Here is a 22,021-nt window from a genome sequence, read left to right on the forward strand (position 1 = left end):
AAAACGGAGGTTCGGAGGAGTAGTTACCCTTTATAGCAGCTACTTTCTTTCCTCAGACTATACAATTGCAAACACATTTGCTTCAATAAGGGGCAAGTGGGTCCTATGTCCATTCCCGATATACTCTAAGCATCTTTCCCACAAATCCAAAGTGTTACATGACTAACCATTTAGCAATAATTATAATTTAGCAGCAGATCTCAAATTTGATTTCTGGTTCACCTTTCTTCCGTTGCCTTACTGAATTCCTATCATTTTCAAATGTACATTTACGTGTAGTTCTAAATATATGCAGATATATTTTTTATTCTAAATACACAATGATTATATCCCATTTGTGCCTCATTACTTAGTTATCTTACCTTTTCAGAATGATTAAGCATGTCTTGGGCCTTTTTTCTTTCTTCTTCTACTCGCTCAAGGTTGTTTTTCACACCTTTGATTTCTTCTTGTAAAGATGTAATCCGAGCTATAGAATTAATTAAATATATTTAACTGTATCTGTAACTCCGGTAAACAAGAATTGTTTATCTACATTAACTCTTCACATGATGTCAAATATGGTTCATTAAGAAAATAGACTATATTTAAAAAGTTAGATCTATGCTCTCAACTTTCATTAAAGTATTAATTAAATTGAAAATGTGTAAACATGTATTTTCATATGGGCACACATACAGTATATGTAAATAAATATTGAAGATTAAGTATACGCAAGAAAGGGTAAGTGACCACATTTAATTAAAATGGCATATATGGAATATTCACAGTTGCATAAAAATGCTAGTCTTTATTGATTTGAAGAATTTATATTTACCGGTATTGATGCAAATAGCTTACAAATTTCCCAACACATTTGTAGAGCACAAGTAAAAAGTTTTTTTTAGAAAGACATTAAGTGACCCATACATTCTTCAGAAAACTATTTTAACCCACCATCTATTGTTCACCCTCAGTAAACAATATTTATATCTGTGAAAAATAAAATCATAGAATTCTATGATTTAGGTTCTGTCCAAAAATGATTTTCTTAACTACCGGTATATGTACAAGATAAAAAGAACCAAGAGTAGTTGAGGCAGAATAAAAGTATTTTATTCTCACGTATGATCATTATTTGAAGAAATACCATGTTTTTGTGAACATTCTTTTTGTATTGTGGTATCTACAAAAATATAAAAGCTTTAGATAAATCAATTCTGCATGTTTAAAACCTGAACTATATAAGCCAGAAATGCATCAAAGAAAGATAAGTCTATGTTTTTGCTTTTGTTTTTTCGAGCCAGAAACACATCTGAAATTGAAACAGTGGACTCATTCATAATCTGTCTGATGTGGAAAGACTCCTTAGAATCACAATCAAACACCTGGCTTTACTACACATTGTCAGTTTTGGAAACTTTTTTGAGGGGGGGGGGATGCCAGAGATTTCAGGTTAGGAAATTGAGAGAAGGTTTTTGTTGACACACTAGAAACTCAGTCATAACATATTCTTTATTCAAGGTCATTTGCCTGCACCTGCTCGAGACTGACAGGAAATTGTATCCAAGTGAATGTGAAGATTTAGTTGGCTCATGTGATTAACTTGTGGGGTGGGGCAGGGATGTGAACTTTCAACTAGGTGGAGAAACCCTGGAAGCTTTCGGATTCTGGTTTTCCCAGATGTGACAACATGACATCTCTAATAAACAGGATGTGTGAGGAACTTCCAGCCTTGGGGATTTATTTCATTGGGGATGTTTTCTGGGACCCCAACACACATAGTTTAAGCTAGTTTCAAGGATGTTCTCTACCTTACATAAGGTTTCACAGAGATCTTTGTAACTAAATACAATTTAGGGGATATAGTTTTGCTTTGCAAAAGCATTAAAAAAAATTAACATGCCCAAGAAGTCCTCTGGGGGACACAATACTGTCATTGAAAAAACAATTATTTATAAATGAGTAAGAACAATATATTATGTTAAAATCAAGTATAGCTTTTCATATTATTATAGGGAGTTATAAAAAATAATAGTACCATTTGCTTGATTCCTCCCCCCCCCCCCCCTGGAATTTAAAATGTAATCACAGAATTCTTTGGGGAAGTAGACTTTCATTCCTTAAACAAAAAATATTTTTTTCTCCTCCAATTTTTTGTATGTCCTACAGTTGATTTCGGTACTTCTAAGTGGCCACAGTATAGTTTGAAATCAAGTTGCAAGTGTCATAGCCACATGGTTCTAATAGCATGTCTCTTTTCTTTCAGGTTGCTTCCACAAGCACATATGAATGGATTATATATATACAGTGGTACCTCTACCTAAGAACGCTTCTACTTAAGAACTTTTCTAGATAAGAACCGGGTGTTCAAGATTTTTTTGCCTCTTTTTAAGAACCATTTTCTACTTAAGAACCCGAACCCAGAAAAATTTCCCAGGAAATTTGAGAGCGTCACGAAAGCCCGGCCAGTTTCCTGCCATTCCCCCTAGGTTTCTCTCTCTGGCACAGTGTATGGGAGGCAATCTCGCGCCAGATGTATGGGAGGTGCGTGTTCCTCCTTGCCACCCTAGAGCCCCTCTTTTTTTTAAGCCTTAAAGTTTTGGATTTTTTCTTATTCCCCTCATCTCACCTTCTTCCTTCAGCAGCAACTGTTCTTCTCTTCTTCCGCCTCCTCCTCCAACCCAAATTGTGAGCTTTTATTTCTTTCCTAATGGGTTTGCACACATTATTTGCTTTTACATTGATTTCTATGGGGAAAATTGCTTCTACTTACAAACTTTTCTACTTAAGAATCTGGTCACGGAACGAATTAAGTTCTTAAGTAGAGGTACCACTCTACTGCTCAAAAAAATAAAGAGAACACTCAAATAACACATTCTAGATCTGAATGAATGAAATATTCTCATTGAATACTTTGTTCTGTACAATGTTGAATGTGCACAACAGGCATGTGAAATTGATTGTCAATCAGTGTTGCTTCCTAAGTGGACAGTTTGATCTACTTGGAATTATATTGTGTTGTTTAAGTGTTCCCTTTATTTTTTTTAGCAGTGTATATCCAAAGGCCAGACTAGATTCTCTACTGTATGCTGCTATATTGTAACCTATTGCAACAATTAATGTCTAATATGTCAGTAACATAGGATGCATATGATTGGCATGCTAAATTCTTTTGTACAGTGATGCCATTTCTATTTTGTTTTAACTTTCAATCTTCAATGTTTTATGTTTTAACTTTAACCTTAATTGTTTTATATGGTTATTTATGGCATTGTAAACTGCTCAGGGTCCCTTGATGTTGAAATGGCATATTAATTAATTAATTAATTAAATTAATTAATTAATTAGTGTCTTATTTGCCAGATATGAAAACAAAGAATCAGATCGTATTATTTGTCTATTATGCACCGAAATTCTGCAAAGAAAAGAAAAAAATAACATGCTTTGGAAATGGAACAGCTACTACAAATTCTTAGTTTTACATAAAGTATGCAGTATTTCGACATATAGGAGCATTTATATTTATTTGCATTTCACCATTCATAAATCTAACTTAGTCCAAATTTGTTATTTATATTCCAAGTTATCAGGAAAAAAAACCTTTACATTTTATAATTATATTATGGTAAAATTATTACCTTGTAGCTCGCCAATAATTTCTGATCCATGACTCCTATCTCTTCGTTCTACTTCCAGTGCTCCTTGTAATTGGAAATAATCCTTTTCCACCTGTAATTTTGTGTTTTCCAGAATTCTGCATCTTTCCTGCAACTCTCTATTTAATGATTCAAATTGACTTATTGACTTGCTCATTTCTGCATGACTTTTCCTTAGTCTTGCTGCAATATCTGACTCTGTTCTCAGCAAATCATTGGCCTCTTCAAGCTGAGTGAGTAATGGAGAAAAAAAGTAGAGGTTAGTTTAAAATGAATATGGCTCATAACTACCCTAAAAATAGATTTAGTTTCATACAGTGCGTTCAGAATGTATTCAGACCCCTTTCACTTTTGTTACATTTGTTATGCTACAGCCTGATTCTATAGTTGTTGAAAATCATTTTTTTCTCATTAAGTTACACTCACTACCTTGTAATGACAAAGTGAAATATTTATAAATTGATAAAAAATAAAAAAACCTGAAACATTGGCATAGGTATTCAGACCCGTTTTACTCAGTACTTTGTTGAAGCATCTTTGGCAGCAGTTACAACCTTGAGTCTTTTTGAGTATGATGTGACAAGATTGGCACACCTGGATTAGGAGATGTTCTGCCATTCTTCCTTGCAAATCCTTTTAAAATCAGTCAAATTGGATGGTGAGCATCAACGGACAGCCATTTTCAGGTTTCTCCAGAGATGTTCAACATGGCACAAGTCAGGGTTCTGGCTGAGCCACTCTAGGACATTCAGAGTGTTGTCTCTAAGCCACTCCTGTGTTGTCTTGATTGATCATTGTCATGTTGGAAAGTGAACCTTCGGCCCCGTTGAGTTCCTGAGCATGGTGGAACAGGCTTTCACTAAGGATATCCCTGTACTTTGCTCTCTTCAGCTTTCCCTCAACCCTGACCAATCTCCCAGTCCTGCTGCTGAAAAACACTCCCATTGTATGATATTACCATCACTATCCTTCACTGTTGGGATGACATTGGGCAGTGAGGAGTGGTGCCTGGTTCCCTCCAGACATAATGTTTAGAACTGAGGCCGAACAGTTCAATCTTGGTTTCATCATATCAAAGAATCTTGTTCCTCACAATATGAGAGTCCTTCAGGAGCTTTTTTGCAAACCCCAACTGGGCTTTCATGTGTTTTGCACTGAAGAGAAGATTCCATCTAGTCACTCTGCCATAAAGCCCAGATCAGTGGAGGGCTGCAGTGAAAGTTGTCCTTCTGGAACTCTATCCCATCATCTCATAAGATCTCTTGGAGCTCAGTCCATTGGTTTCTTGGTTACTTCTCTTACTAAGGCTCTTCTCCCTGATTGCTTAGTTTGACTGGGCAACCAGCTCTTGGAAGAGTGCTGGTTGTACCAAACGTCTTCCATTTGAGAATTATGGAAACCACTGTACTCTTAAGAACCTTCAATGCAGCAGAAATTTTATTGTAGGCTTCCCCAAATCTGTGCCTTGCAATAATCCTGTCATTGAATTCTTCAGGCCATTCCTTTGACCTCATGACTTTTGCTCTGCTACAATATGCATTGCCAGCTGTAAAGCCTTCTATAGAGAGATGTGTGTCTTTTCAAATTATGTCCAATCAATTTAATTTACAATTAAGATGACTCCAATCAAGGTGTAGAAACACTTCAACAAAAATAAAGAGAAATGGGAGGCACCTAAGCTAAATTTTAAGTGTTGTTGCAAAGGATCTGAATACTTATGCCATTGAGATATTTCAGGGATTTTTTTCTTTTTAATAAATTTACAGATTTTATCACTTTCATCACTATGGGATAGTGAGTGTAGATTAATAAGAAAAAAAATGAATTTCAGCAACAGTACAATCAGATAACTCAATGTAACACATAGGACAAGTTAAAATTACAGTTTAATAATAGAAGAACAAAACAGAAAAACAACTGTCTGGAAATAATTAATCATTAAAATCATTAAAACAATGATGGCAAACTAGTAACTTCATAAAATCCGAACATCCAGGGTCTCATGAAAATAGAAATGCATTAAGCTAATGGCAGAATATGACCTAGTTGTTTATCAAGTCCGCCCTTTTAGTTTTTTAATTTTTTAAAATTTAGTCAAATAATTCCATGCTATTTCTAAATCTTTAGGGCTTTCGTGAAGGACAGCAGTATGCAAACTGGGGGAATTAATATATGAAAAATTACCTACTTGCTTTTGCAATTGCATAATTTTTTCATTGGTAATATGTGAGTGTTGACTAATTTTTTTTAAGTCTTCCAGCTGATCTTTTAATGTTGACACTAAAAGCAAAGAAAAATGTTCTAAACATACATTTTAATATTTTTAGGTAAATTGCAGAAATGTTCAAAATCCAAACACTCTCTATTTTATTTACAAACAACAGCAACATTTTCATTCATACCTTCTATTGATGATTATGGCCTGAGAAAAGAACAGAGGATTCTGTATGTGAAATGTTAGTCCAAGGAATCATGTTATAAATAAAACCATGGATTCCTGGGCCAGGATATATTATCTACTAAAAGGCTTTTGTAAAAGATACATTTTACCCTCATGAAGATTGAGAAAAATGTGTTTCAAAGACATGTTACTCATGTCATTTGGCAGACTTTAAATTAATCATGGAGGGATAAAAGACCAATACTGTACCTAAAACTATACTTAAAACACTAAGCCTTGACTTCCAGCTGACGTCCCAGTGAAATCGGACATGCAGAATGAATCTCTGCCTCCCATGCCAAGTTCTCCCCGTTAAAGGGATCTGAAAGGAGCTAAAGCCACCCTGGAGGAGGGGTGAAGAAAAGAGGGGCACCCTGCAGGCTGTGGAGAGTTGCATTCTGTTCCATTTGATTCAGGGCTTTCTTCCCTCTCCTTCATGATGAGGCAGCCAAAAATGCTGCTATGAAGCTGGGGCAGTCAAGAAAACAAAGAAAGGGAAGTGAAAGGAACTGGGTGAGATGATTCTTTTTTTACCTAAAACCTAATCCTAAAAAGAAAAAAAAGGGGGGGGGATCCAGAAGAGACAAATAACCACATAGAGAAAAACTACAGACCCGAAAGAAAGGAACTAAAAGGGAAAAAGTTAAAAATTTATTTATTTTATTATTATTTATTAATCAGATTTCTATGCCGCCCCTCTTCGCAGACTCAGGGCAGCTCACAGCAATAATAATACAATGTAAACAAATCTAATATTTAAGTTAATTTAAAAAACTCCAATTTAGAAACCAATCATACATACTAGCATACCATGCATAAATTTTATAAGCCTAGGGGGAGGGAAAATGTCAATTCCCCCACGCCTGATGACAGAGGTGGGTTTTAAGGATCTTACGAAAGGCTAGGAAGGCGGGGGCAACTCTGATATCTGGGGGGAGCTGGTTCCAAATGGTCGGGGCCGCCACAGAGAAGGTCCCGCCAAACGACATTGTTTAGTTGACGGGACCCGGAGAAGGCCAACTCTGTGGGACCTAACTGGTCGCTGGGATTCGTGCGGCAGAAGGCGGTTCCGGAGATATTCTGGTCCGGTGCCATGAAGGGCTTTATAGGTCATAACCAACATAACAAAATTCCAATGCACAGAAAATTGGATGGTTAAATTGGACAGGTGTTATTTTGGAAAGGCATTTCAAAATGTTGGATCTATTTGTTTGTTTAACATATTTATATGCCACCCAACTCCCGACAGACTCTGGGCGGCTTCCAACATATAAAAATAATTCTAAAACAATTTAAAAAGATTCTAAAACAATAAAAACATTCAATTAATAAGCCCAATTAAAACACACACACACAACCCCACATTCTACATTCAACAATTCCAGACCTGCCAGAAGAGCCATGTCTTTACAGCTTTGCGGAAGGCTGGAGAGGTGGGGAGAACACAAATCTCCAGAGGCAGTTGGTTCCATAAGGTTGGGACCACCGCAGAGAAGGCTCTCCCCCGGGGACCAGCAAGCCGACCTTGTTTGGTTGACAGGACCCGGAGAAGGCCAACCCTGTGGGTTCTTAATGGTCGCTGGGAGGTGTGTGGCAGAAGGCGGTCCCAAAAATAGTCTGGTCCTAAGCTATGTAGGGTTTATAGATGATGTCTTGCTTAGCAACAGAAATTTTGGGCTCAATTGTGGTTGTAAATCAAGGACTACTAGTACTGGCAAGACAAAATCTGATCATGCCTAACCAAAGGAATATGGATGTATTTCAACCACGACTATACAATATGGAAATTTATGACGGTGAAAGTTAAGACAGAATATTGGACTAGAATACCTCCAAAGTTTCTATGATTATATGAAAAGGTTTCTTACTGTAATAAACAAAATAAAAATACCTTCATTTTCTGCATTTCGACGTTTTTCATTCTCCTGTTCAGCTTTTCTTTGATATTCACTAATTCTATGTTGCAAGAGCATCTTTTCCTTCTCTACTTGAGTAACTGTTGATTCCAAATTTTTTCTCTGATTTCCCTGTAAATTGTATTTTAGCAATAAAACTCTACAGCTAAGCATTCATCTGAATGTTTACAATATAGAACTGCAATTATTTTAATCAAAAGATTCTTACAATAAATAAAATGCAATGAAATATATTTGCTACTTTAAATTATAATAAACTAATAGCCAATTGTATATTAGTTTTTATATAATAATTATGTACACTTTGAAAATATATCAAAAAAGAGTTCTAAAGGGCAATTAGAAATTTAAATGCTACAATATTAAGCCTGAAAAAGGCTTAAAGTACCCAATTTGCACCTTAAAATCCATCAGAATTCACAAATGTTGGCTCTCATATTCTAGAGCAGTGATGGCAAACCTTTTTTTTCCTCAGGTGCTGAAAGAGCATGGGTATGCACTATCGTGCATGCACGAGTGCCCATGCCCATAATTCAATGCCTGGGGAGAGCGAAAAAAAGCTTCCTCTGATTCCCGGAGGCCCTCTGGAGGTCGGAAACGGCCTGTTTCCCAACTTCTGGTGGGCCCAGTAAGATCGTGTTTCATCCTCCCCAGGCTCCAAAGGTTTCCCTGGAGCCGGAGGAGGGTAAAAATGCCCTCCCCTACCTCCTAGAGACTTTCTGAAAGCAAAAAATGAACTCCCAGAGCCTCTGTGCGAGCCAAATATCAGCTGGCTGGCACAAACATGCACGTTGGAGCTGATCTAGGGCAACAGCTTGCATGCCAGTAGATTTGGCTCCATGTGCCACCTGTAGCACCTGTGCCATAGGTCCGCCATCACTGTTCTAGGGACTGTGAGAATTGATATTGTGATCTTACCTGAATGCCTCTTCTCATCCGGTGGAATGAGAATGTGCTGGGGATCCCTATGCTACTTATTAGGGATCCCCAGCTCCCAGGCCATGAAACCAGGCCACACAAGTGGCAGGCAAGCAAGCAAAGCTTTATCTGCCTGTGCATGAGATCTAGGTTGTTCGGGAAACCACTACTCTGCCCGGTCCATGGAAGATAATTTTTCTTCCGAAACCAGGCCCTGCCAGACTAGTTGAGGACCACTGTATTGGCAACCTCTTTTCAACTATTCTAACTATAATGTAAAATTGTGTAAATGTCTAACAAAATCAATAAGAAAAAACTACTAATAATTTACTCACCTCCTCATCTAGTTCCTTCATTATCTTGTCTAGTTTAATATTTGATGTTCTATAAAGAATATAAGAGCTGAATTTTATTTACTGCCTCGGTTTTGGCTATTTCATAGTCAAAACATCAAATACATATCAAACTTTTAAAAATTTAATATTAAAAATGCTAATGCCATCAAAATCCCACAAACTTCCTTTCAATATCCTTTTTAGTATCTGTAGGTAAGTGTCTTTACTATCATAAACAAGTTTTATAATATTGTTTTCAAAGTTATTGTTCTTAAATAGACCTAAAGTCAACAATTCCTATAAGAACAAAAAATGATAAAAATACAATCTGCAGTTTGGCAAATTCTTCACAGCTTTTGCATGTTTGCTGACATATATGAATATGCTGAATGCTATTACTGTATCATACAAGTGATATTTCATAAAAATTATGTTGACATTCTGAAAAAAAATGAAACATATTACCTGAATTTTTGTTCCATTTCATCTTTTAGCTGCATTTCATTATGTAGCTGTTCTTCAAGTTGATAAACATTTTTTTGTAAAGATTCTAGCTATAAGTACAAAATATAAAATGAATTATAAATGTTTTATAAAACTAGTTACGGTAAATATGTAATGCACAATATTTTTGGAATGGTTTTCTGATACTTGTATGTTAAAAAGTCTTGGTAAAGGACAAACACATCTAATTAATTTTCCAAAGCACAGAGTACAGGTTAGTTAGTACTGATCCTAATGAAAAGGGGGAGGGGGCTCAAACCTTTAGAATATGTCAAAATAATTATTTTCTCTACCAATACTTTTGAAAAAGCAAAAAGAGGAATATGAAGTTTCATTCTTTCTTCTCCAACCAGATAATTTATGATCTTACCAAGCACTGGGATTGGACAGAAAAAGGACAATGCCTCTGAATAAAGGGCTTGTGACTGATCAATGTTAGCTTTAATAGTGCCTTTATACACATAAAAAGTCCGCCTAACATTTTATGTATCCATAAAATATTTTAAAAAGCTAAAGCCAAGGTTATCCAACAATGCTGATAATGGGGGTCACTTTAAGGTTTTATTCTTAAAAATTTAAATAGAAAAAATACTAAATGTTCAAACGATGTAGAGTCAAGTATAAATGAGAAGCAGAAAATAAATATTTCTTGGATGCACAGTTATTTTAGAGAATATTTGTTTAAGGATTTAGTAAATTAGCATTTTAAATCTTTTTATATTTTAAGTACATTCCCAAAGTAATATAGTGAAACTCTTAGCTAATTTCTTCAGCAATCTGATAGGACTAACATAAGGCCAAAATGGGTATTTTTCTCTAGCTAAGACATTTAAATGAGAACCAAGAATCATTTAGAGATCATGCCAAAAATGAAAAAAATGTAACATCAAAAGCAAATTAATTAATTTAAATTTCCGATAATTCCTCATTAAGACAATGACAGAAGTATAAATTCCATTGGATGTTTTGAGTTGATTATAAAAATAAATATTTATACTTATTTAAACTATGTAAAGAAATAGATTGAGAATTGAATTATCTTTTGCCCCAGCATAAAGAATCTAGATATGTAAAACATAATATTTCAATTTTTTCTATTATTTATTTAAAATACCTAAAATACCCAAAGCATGTATTTTTCTTATTTTTAAAATATCCAATTATATTTTGGAGCTGCAAAGGGGTTTTTAAAATGCTGCACCTAACTACTATATATCAAATACGGAAAATATTACTTTAAGTCTTTATTCAAGAGAATAAAGTAATAGTGTAAACTTTATTCAACATATTTCAATTTATGGTACTTATTAAAGAAAATGAATTTTAGTTTGGCCAAATTATAATATTTATGTAAAACAACTCCCTCCAGACAATTTAAGTACCCAATTTTAACATTTAAATAAATTTCATTTTATTAAGTCATATTATATAATTACATCTAATTTAAATAGGACATTTCTCAGAACATAAACAAATTTTAGAATAAATTTGACCAATGACAAAATATATTTTTTTTAAAAAATAGATGTACCAAGTTTTTATCTACGTTGGTGCTTGTTCTGTTGTCATTCGAATTAGCTGTGCAGGTGGATAAATACCTACAAACACAATTTTAGACTTTTTAGAAAGACACGAAAAGAAATATATTTATTCTAAAAAAACAGAACAACCTTAATTAAAAAATTGCCTTTGTATTTCCAAAGTTTAAAAAAACTATAGAATTCTATTTACTATGAAGCTCACAAGATTCTATAATAGACAATTAATTATGCAAAGACTGTCAGCAATCAATGAAAAATATCTCTTTGTCCTATATTATTATACAAATCCTAAAGCCTTCTTGTAGCTCTGTGTATGAGTATATATGTGTTGTTTTTCTGCCATTATTTATACTAGAACTACACTATGTTCACCATGTAACATTCAAAATATGAAAGCTCTCTTTCACTGTTATTTTCCCATTTATTTATTTATAATTTCTCTGTACTGTGCACTTTAAAATTGATGCATTTTATACCAATCACAATATTCTGGCTTAAAGTAATATATTGAAGAAGTTACAATTACAGATAAATATGATTAAGCTGTTTCTAAAAATCATACTTTTGATTTTATAGTAATATATTCAGGTTTTTATATACTTATTTATGAACCTGGGAAATGTGTTGTCTTCATGTTTTCTTAAATTCTTAAATATGGATGCCCTCTATAGTTGTTGCATAATTTCAGGGGGGAAATACAGGTGCTTTAGGGGTCTCCAACCTTGGCAACGTTAAGACTTGTGGACTTCAACTCCGGAGTTGACATTCACAAATCTTAAAGTTGCCAACGTTTAGAGTGCAGACAGCGCTCTATCTGTACTCCAAAGTATTCTAGTGAATTGAATCAGAGATCATCCCAGCATTACTAAACACATGCAACTTGATTTTCCAAATAAGCAGACACCTTTTTAAATTTTTTTTCCTTATTAGATTTTGTTAAATTTATCAAACACGTTAGTACTATGTACAAAACAGTTGGGTTTGCAATATACAGTAGTCCCTCGCTATACCGCGCTTCACATACTGCGGCTTCACTTCATCGCGGGTTTCTGAGGAAGTCAACCGACAGATTTAAACAGCCCGCCGAACTCGATGGGCAGGTTTTTCAAAAAAAATATATATATATAAAATTGTAAATACTGTATTTAAATACTGTATCTAAAATAAATACTGTGTGGGAAGGGTTTATAAACACTTAAAACAATGAAAACTTACCAAACAATTACAATATAAATACTTAAATAAGTACTATCAGTCGATAAATTCCCTATCGCGGATTTCACCTATCGCGGCCAGGTCTGGAACGTAACACCAGCGATAGGTGAGGGACTACTGTATAAACAAGCTAACAATGAATGTTTATATGTATTGAAGTACTGTAGCTTTAAGAGGTAGTGTTGCAAATTGCCATAAGAGGGAGCCAGAAAGCATTATTCTCTCTCTCTGTTCTCTGTTCTTTTTGCTGATTCACTGAGACTGATGTAGTAAGCTCGATAATAGTTTGTTGTATTTGTAAGCTGTAATATATGTCTGATATGTAAGATAAAGAGAAACTTGTAATATTATTATTATATTGAGAGATATTGACTGTTTAACTTGACTGTGCTATTTCTAAAGTAAACACTATTTTATACACTTTAATGTATCTGTTTTGTATGACTGAATAATTACTCATATCTCCTGGATATCTGCTGGAATCCCACATTTTCCTCTGTGCATGTCCTTGATAACTCAAGGGTCCTTAACACCCTTGTAGGTGTTTTTTAGACTGCAATATAAGAGCAAGTATTATATGAAAATTCTGGTTTATTTAATTGAAATTACATGCACAAAGCAAAATGCAGACATGTTACCCAGAAGCCAAAATAATCTGTATGGAATGGATAATAACCTCTAAACTAAATACAGCTGCAATAATGTTTCCAGTATCAATATGCTAACACAAGGCAGTTTTTAATGACTGCAATAATAATTAAGTTATATTTGCTATATAACTTATAAATATCCTCATGACCTTTACCAAGCCAATATATTAAATCTACATATACTTACTGATGATTACTATAATAAGTAAATCCTACAAAAGGTAGCTGGTTGCCAACAAAAGCTTTTGGTATAGGAAATGTTTCTTCTTCACCTTTGTCTTCCTCCAGATCATCAAAGTTACTAGTGTCAATATCACTACTTAAATCAGGCACAACAGGTGCTACAGCTACCCCAAAAAAACCCCAAAAGAACAAAGATTAATAATTGTATAAAAATGTATATGTTAAGATGTATAAATATAATGACAATATGAAAAAATGAAGTTGTTTTAAAAGATCATACAATGTTGAAATCCTCATTATATTTTGAGGGGTATGTGCATAAATATATATATATTATTGTTTAAATAGGCACAATTACTTATTTTGTCCCATTATCGCAAAATACTAAATGTTTCCATTATAATTATAATACTGCAATGTACTGCATAACCTTTGGGATAATAAAAAATCAAAGGAAAATCTGAGAATGGTTAAAAATTATTTTGCAATTATTATTAAATAAAAATCAAAACAATTTTATGAAATTGATAAGTTGATTTAATATTAACCAATGGGTTAGAAATAGTGAAATCCAGTGATTCAGATGTATTTTATGCTTAATAAATAAAATATATATTTTTAATATACTTTAAATGTTTTACAAGATTTGTTATGATTTGTTTTTTTATATTTTAAAGCAGGGATCCCCAACCTCAAGGCTGTGGATGGGCACCAGTCTGTGGCATGCCAGTAACCAAGCCACACAAACAAGTGAAACCCCATCAGCAGCATGCAGACAGCATGTAAAATCACACTTGTCCAATCTGGGGAAATACTTTTCTCCACGGAACCAGTCTCTGGTGCCCAAAAGTTTGGGGGCCATTGTTTAAAGAACTGCGCAACAAATTTTAGTTACCCAGCTCACCTAAGATTATGTTTCCTCAATCACAGCCCACCATACCTCATATCACGGTACCCCATAAGCCTGTTTGAGGGAGATGGAAGTTCAGAAATATGATAAACAAACAAACAAATATTTGGAAAACATATTTAGAAACTGAGGAGGGAGGAAGACAAAAGATATGTAAGATCACATTGGATGTACATAAAGGACTGAGGAAAAAAGCAGGAAGATTGACAGAACTTAAGCTTTTATAACATGGGCTCAGTCCTGATTGGTTGACGGACGGAGGTCAACCCAGTGACTGTGGACTACTCTAATGATTGGAGAACGAAACAGTGTGAACCTTGTGAATGTTGTGTGAATTTTGGTCTTTTGAATAAGCAGATCAGCAACTGTTTTTTTTTGTAATGTAGAAAATTATATTACTTCAATATTTAGAAAGAAAATATAACATATGAAAATTATATTAGAAGAAAAGAAAATTTTATACAGTAAATTACTTACTGTCTCTAAGGTTTTCCCAAGACCACTGATCATTTTTGAAAAATGGATGTCTCTTGATTTCTTCCACACCATGTCTGCCTAATCTAACTTCCCTGTATATGAAATAATTTTACAATTATAATACACATGCTGCATACACATCAAAATAATTTGTAAACAAATGAAATGATAACTCAAAGACCATTTAAAAGCAAAATGGTTTCTTTGCTATAAATATGAAATGGAAATTTTTTTCCCATTCTCATTAGTAAAAAGCATGTTTGCTGTCAGAAATATTTGATACTACAGGAATTGCATATGCTTCTATAGAATTATACAAATCCTCCACAAACTTTTTATCTGACTTTAGTAGAAACAATTTACCAGGTAATCAGTAATCATTACATCATTACTTGTATCTGTATTTGGCTGAACATGTAATAGGTATAAAATATTTCTTTCCAAATCTTTCAAATTATTACAAAAATTTCTGCTGTATTTTAAGAATCAGGACAAGGGATAAAGTTTGGGGGACGGCAGGAAAAGTAAATAACAATGTTACAGGTCTAAAGTACAAATACTCAAGACAGGAATTTCAGAGAAAAAAATAAAAATGTAATAATTTAATTATGACTTGTTTTAAAACAATATACCATGTTTGAACTTCATTTGTTACTAATATAATGTTGTGATTATGATTTAGTTATACATGAAAAACAATTCATAGTTTGTTATTAAACTATTCTATTATACTCAAAACTTTATCCAAAGAAATATCGAGCAATAAAGAAAACAAAATAAGAAATAATGACTTTAATGTCTTCAAAACTTGTGGTTAAAACAATTTTATACGTTACAGGAACATAGTCTATATTGTATAAGATAATGTATACTTCTCCTTAAAATAATTCATTTAATAATTTAAATTTTAAGTTTCTTAAAAATAATTTCAAGTATTTAAAAATATTTTTCCACAATGATTCTAAATATATTACCTATCTGTTAGAAAACCACAAATAAGATTTTTTGCATCTTTAGAAATATCATTATCATCAGGGAAGCTAAGAGAATTCTTATGGTTCATAATTTTACTATATGTTCCAACCAAAGAATCTGCATAAAAAGGTGTATCCCCTAAAACAAGAAAGAAAAAAAATATAAGTCACAGAAGTGATTGTTAAAACTAATTAAATAAGATAGCTCGATTGTACAACCTGGCAACATTTCAATACTATTCAGCCTGAAAAAGTGGGTTTTATGTTTATTTTAAGAGCTCAAAATAGCATTACCATATCGAAATCACAAAAAGGAAAAGATATACTGCATTCATGTACTTCCCAAGATTACCTTATGCCCACTTCTCTAGAAGTCATTTATGTGTTATCATTCTAAAAGCTAAAAAAGAAACTGAGGTAATAGGTGTAGGGGAAAAAATGTGGAAGATGAGGATTACATGTAGATAAAATAAATGATTCAAGTAAGTTTTCCCCCCTTTAAAGATGCTATTGGCTCTGAAATCTGTTCTAATAAAAACGTCTTCTAACTACTCACAAGGGACTGCAGATGACATAATTTCAACAATGAATAAATAGAAAATGAAATTCAAAAATTCACAGATTTTGGGGGGGGGGAAACAATAGCATCACAGAACTCAATGAGATTTGATTGTAATGATCTTATTATGACTAGTCTCTACTGTCATACACAGTAATTACAATTATTATTAATGACAACAAAAACAAGGTAGTTTATTTTGTAATGTAATTAATTTACACAATATTTTTCTGATACTCACCCACAAGCATTTCATACAAAAAAACACCAACTGACCACCAGTCACATTCACGTCCATAATAACCATCACCACCCTGTGATTTTAATACTTCTGGGGATATATAATCTGGAGTTCCAACAGCTGTATCACATCGTACCATACCTTCCTATAAAAAAGCAAAGGTTGTTTAAAAGTATATGAAGCAAGATGATTTGTCAAATCTATTTTGATAATAAAATTTAAAATTATGTATGAACTCCAGTTAAAATTCTTAATTTAAACAAACATTGATATCTGTTTTTTAGAGCACCATGATTTTTCACAAGCTAAAAGCCAATTATTAGCTTTTAATCTACTAACCTTGTTCATTTTCATACAGGTACCAAAATCTGCTAATTTTAAATGACCAGATTTGTCCAGCAACATATTATCAGGTTTTACATCTCTGAAAACAGTAAAAGAAATATTATCAGACCAACTTTTATTGATTAAACAAGAACATCACTAAGCTTCATTCCAAATGAAGAACACAAATAAACAATGGCTAGGAAAATGAATCAATTCTGAATTATAAATACCTTTACATCTCTTTTCCTTTCTGAAACAAATTCTCCTTTAATTGTGATGTATATTTTATACTTACATCAACTCAGTTTATTTTTCCATTTAGTGCAGTATTATTTATGCCAGAAATTCAACAAGGTTAATACCAAAATCTTTCACACCATCTATTTCTAGCTCCTTGTAAAAGTTCACTACCACAATAGAAGCAATATAATTAAAGGGGGGAAAGAGCTGGCATATATTAGAATAGATTTCCAGAGTACATTTCCCTTCTTGTAACTGTTGAACATTAAATTGCTTTGTGTAAACAAATGAAAAGTATTCCATAGTGAGGTACTAACATTTTGATTTTGAAAGACAACACAATGGATATGAACTCATTTGATTAAATAAGTAACTTTACGTTACATTTTCCGCTAACCCAAATCATGCAACAGATGGCACTGCAAGTGGCTGTAAATGTAGGATGGTTGCCTACTGTCAAAAATGCAGTCATGTGACCATGAAGAGCAAAAAAATGGATACAAAAGAATCTCAAACCCTGTTTGTAAATTACATGTTTGGGTTCTATTGTGATTCTAAACACCTCATTGTGGTAAGTCAAGGACTACTTGTGCATGTTTTAGTTATTTTGCATGATTTGTGTTTGTCCATAATTGAATCCTGTTTCCTGGCCAATACAATTATACGTTAGTATTTTGTCAACTGTATTGTTTGCCATCTACTTTCAATCCCAGTTCAGTCTTTATTTTGAAATATAAAGCTCTGTTCCTCTAAAACACTACTTTCAGATGTATAAAACATGAGTAATTCCAAAGTCACCATAGCCCTAATTGAGAATTTTGAGTGGAAGTTCCTACATCTGAAAACTGCCAACATTGGGAAACACTCTGAAATTTCTCCTTGTCCATGAGAGATGCAGAGGACAATGTAAAACAGCAAAGACCTTTTATGTGTACTTGTCTTCTCTTGCAACTAGGTTCAAACCCAGCATGGGATGATATGAAGTTAATCAGACAACTATTTCACCATAAACCTCAAAACAAGGTTTATAAATTACATACAGTAAGACTCGTTCATTTTTCAAATGTACTGCAGAAAGGATGAAACAATTAAACTTTGTGCTGATTACAGTACATCAAATCTGTTCAAGTCTGACATTGTAAATACAGTGATCTCTCGATTAGCGCGGGGGTTACGTTCCAAGACCTCCCGCGCTAATCGATTTCCGCGTTATAGTGGTGCGGAAGTAAAAAACACCATCTGCGCATGCGTGCCATTTTTTTCATGGCCGCACATGCGCAATGGTGGAGTTTGCGTGTGGGCGGCGGGGAAGACCAAGGGAAGGTTCCTTCAGCCGCCCAACAGCTGATCTGCTCCGCAGCGCGGAAGCAGCGAGGAGCCGAAGATGGGGTTTCCCCGTTGCCCAGGCAAAGGGGAAACCCCATCTTCGGCTCCTCGCTGCTGCCGCACTGCGGAGCGGATCAGGTGTTGGGCGGCTGAAGGAACCTTCCCTTGGTCTTCCCGCCGCCCAGGCAAAGGGGAAACCCCAAGATCGCTTGCCGCTTGCCGTATTGCAGCTTGGAGCCTTGCTTCGCCTCCTTCGCTGCAATACGGCAAGCGGCAAGCGATCTTGGGGTTTCCCCTTTGCCTGGGCGGCGCTGGGGTCATGCGGAGCCGCTCATCTAGGGGGGCGTGGACCGGCAAGGCGCCCTCCGCTCTCTCTCTCTTTCTCTCCCTGTTACCGGTGTGGTATAAGAGAGAGAAAGAAAGAGAAAGGAGGGCGACTTGCCAATCCACGCCCCCCTGGATGAGCGGCCCCGCATGGCCCCAGCGCCGGACTCCGCCGTTGCCTCCGCCCTTGTTCGGCTCTGCAGCTGAGACCACGTCCACCCCCTCCTCAGTGTCCCCGGCACCCAGCGTCCCCACGCCGCCTCCACCTCCCGGTAATGCGCCCGACCTCTGCCTCTCTCTTTCTCTCTCATATACCACGCCGGCAACAGGGAGAGAAAGAGAGAGAGAACTAGCGCGGACTTATTTTTTAATTAATATTTTTTGAAAAACCGCGTTGCAGCGTTTCGCGCTAATCGAGACCGTGCTAATCGAGGGATCACTGTAGTCCAGTAGTATTATAAATTAAAATTTCAAAACATTAGATTTAATACAGTTTAAATGTTGAGAATATAGGCTACATAAAAGATACTTACCTGTGAATAAAACCCATGGAGTGAATAGCATCTAATGAAAGAACGACTTCTGCTGTATAAAATCTTGCCCATTTTTCAGGGACATCGTAGTTGCTCATTAAATTTACCAGATCCCCACCAGGCATATATTCCATCACCATATAAAGATAACGATCATCTTGGAATGCATAAAACAACTATGAAAGATAATAGACTAGAATCACTGTGTGCTGCATTCCTATCAACTACTTTTTTATTTTTGAAAAAGGAAGTTACAGGTAAATGTAGAATTTATATTTGTAATATATCAGCTTATAAAAAACTAATATAGATAGGTAGTCCTTGACTTACAACCACAACCAAGCCCAAACTTTCCATTGCTAAGCAAGATATTTGTTAAGTAAATTTTCCCCCATTTTACAACATTTCTTGTCACAGTTAAGCAAATCACTGCAGTTGTTAAGTTACTAATATCATTGTGGAATGACTCTAGTATCACTATTGACTTGTCAGAAGTTTGAATAGTGTAATCATGTAACACTGGGACACTGCCATCATCATAAATGCATGCCAGTTGCCAAGGGTCCAAATTATGGTCACATGATCATGGGGCTACTGCAATAACTATAGTGTGAAAAACTGTAATGTTTCTTTTTTCAGTGCCGTTATAACTTCAAATGGATACTAAATAGATGGTTATAAGTCAAGAACTATGTATATTTGTGTGTGCGCACATGTGCAGCAAGGACTGGATTTCACTATTACCTAATAAGCTTGCTATAGGGAAGCAAAGATACCCAATTACAGTCTGCATTCAGATAACTGTATCTCTCACATGCAACTTATTAACTCTTCCCTTTGCACAGATTGCAATTTTAACCAGGAAGGTCCATCATTAACCACAGCAATGAAAGTCATAGATACTAACTTAATACACCAAAATATTAATAGATAACCTAAATTAAAATACTACCTGGATCCAGACTTGTATAACTTTCTAACTTGAATAAAACAAAAAACTATTGTTATAAAATTTTAACTGCAAAGAGATGAAAAGGGCTGCATGTTTGTGTGTATGACTTTATTCCAGGCCATATATTGAACCTACTGCTACGTAATTCAGCAGAAGCGTAAGAAAAATGACTCATATGAACACACAAAGCAGATTATTTTTTTATAATTACTTATCAATTAGCATTATGCATAACAATTTTTTTGTTTTCAAACTACAACTGCAAAATATTTGCATTGAAGTTATTTTAATTATTGGAATGAATAATTATTCAAATACAAATATATTTAAGGAGAGTTTTAAAATAATAGGTCAGTAAATTAGCATGGCTTTAAATTATAGGTGCTCTATACAAAATGTTAGACACTTATTCAAGACAAATGTTATAATTCTTGGTCAGTGTGAATTCAAATAAAAGTTACCTGAACAACCCAAGGGCTATTTGCAAATGCCATGATATCTCTTTCTTCCCAAAAGAACGCAGAATCTGATCTTTTTATCATCTCAAATTTGCTAAGAAGTTTCATGGCATAGACCTTTCGTGATGACTTGTGTCTTACCTTTAAAAACAAATAATATGAAAAAAACAATATGAGTATGAAATAGCATGAGTACATTCTATTTCCATTAACAATGTTAAAAGGTTAAGGCTATGTACCTAGTCATCATCTTAAAGGGAAAGCTCTTTCACATTTCATGGAGCATTGTTGTTGTCTAGCTCTTCTTCTCTAGCATTATTGATTTACTTATTTCTGTGAAACTGTCCCACACTCCACAGGTCTAGAAAAGATCAATACTATTGAATGTTGTCATATCAAGGGTAGATATTCTACAACTAAATATTTTGAAGTGTTGTTGGCCAAAATTGTTTCTATTTGTAAAGGTAGCTGTGAAATGTTTACAACCAACCAGTATAACATTTGCTACTTATGAGTTTGGCATTGGTTTTATAAATTTAGTATTTATGTTTAAATCCATTCATAACTGAATTATTTTACTGTCCCTATCTATAGAGCTAGTTTTCTCTCTATTGATTACATCTGGAATATCAAAAATGTCTAAGGTCTAAACAATTTCTCATTTATTTTAGAGAGAGTAAATGAGATAAGTTGTATTAATAAATATATTTGAGAATTAACTACATTGCATTCTTCTAGCACTACTGCAACAAAATCCAAATCCTTCATTCAATAATATATTGTAATTGTCAATTTTGTTTATCGCAATCATAACACAAATTATAAAATGATACATACCAAGCAAAATAAGTACCTTCAAATATAATTTGATATATTATTTATTATTGCATATACTAAAGATCTATTAAGGATGAAAGAAATAGAATAACCTATTTCAATCCAATGGTAGTAAGTAATGCAGAGGGTATGAACGCTAAAAGTAGGTAGGGCAACCAATTACGGGTAGGCAACTTTCAATTATTTTTTTCACTAAAGGTATGTGTACTATTTATATACATTGTCTATTCACAAAATGCCTTATTTCCCAACTCTATAATTAGATTTTAAAATAGTTGCTAACGTCAGTGATTTTAAAACACTGATGGAAGAGCATGAAGCCATTATTTAGGTAGATTATACATTAAGGAGAGAAAGACATAACCTCTCTCCAAGAGGAAAACTTTCCTCCAAGAAAGTATACCTCTCACAGCAATTAAGGTTTTAAAATAAAACCACTGAAAACAATGAATTTCTTCTTGCAGTGCAGACTGGAAATGTAATCTCTCATCTCAGATAAGAACCTCATATATTTATATTAAAA

General features: G+C 34.3%; 1 protein-coding gene across 2 annotated transcripts in view; it reads right to left on the reverse strand.

Annotated features, from left to right (window-relative positions):
- The window catches only part of ROCK1 (Rho associated coiled-coil containing protein kinase 1), a 91,312-nt gene that overhangs the window by 41,248 nt on the left and 28,043 nt on the right, over window positions 1-22,021 (reverse strand). For both annotated transcript variants that reach the window (XM_070747617.1, XM_070747616.1), the window contains exons 4-17: window positions 20,665-20,802; window positions 19,252-19,427; window positions 16,841-16,925; window positions 16,502-16,646; window positions 15,702-15,840; window positions 14,728-14,819; window positions 13,345-13,504; window positions 11,283-11,349; window positions 9,713-9,801; window positions 9,248-9,296; window positions 7,970-8,105; window positions 5,827-5,918; window positions 3,621-3,867; window positions 363-469 (exon numbers count right to left, since the gene is read on the reverse strand). In XM_070747617.1, coding sequence (XP_070603718.1) covers window positions 363-469; window positions 3,621-3,867; window positions 5,827-5,918; window positions 7,970-8,105; window positions 9,248-9,296; window positions 9,713-9,801; window positions 11,283-11,349; window positions 13,345-13,504; window positions 14,728-14,819; window positions 15,702-15,840; window positions 16,502-16,646; window positions 16,841-16,925; window positions 19,252-19,427; window positions 20,665-20,802 — 1,722 coding nt within the window. The remainder of the gene's footprint in view (window positions 1-362; window positions 470-3,620; window positions 3,868-5,826; window positions 5,919-7,969; window positions 8,106-9,247; window positions 9,297-9,712; window positions 9,802-11,282; window positions 11,350-13,344; window positions 13,505-14,727; window positions 14,820-15,701; window positions 15,841-16,501; window positions 16,647-16,840; window positions 16,926-19,251; window positions 19,428-20,664; window positions 20,803-22,021) is intronic.

This window comes from Erythrolamprus reginae, chromosome 3 (genome assembly GCF_031021105.1).
Source record: "Erythrolamprus reginae isolate rEryReg1 chromosome 3, rEryReg1.hap1, whole genome shotgun sequence".
NCBI classification, from domain to species: Eukaryota; Metazoa; Chordata; class Lepidosauria; order Squamata; family Dipsadidae; genus Erythrolamprus; species Erythrolamprus reginae.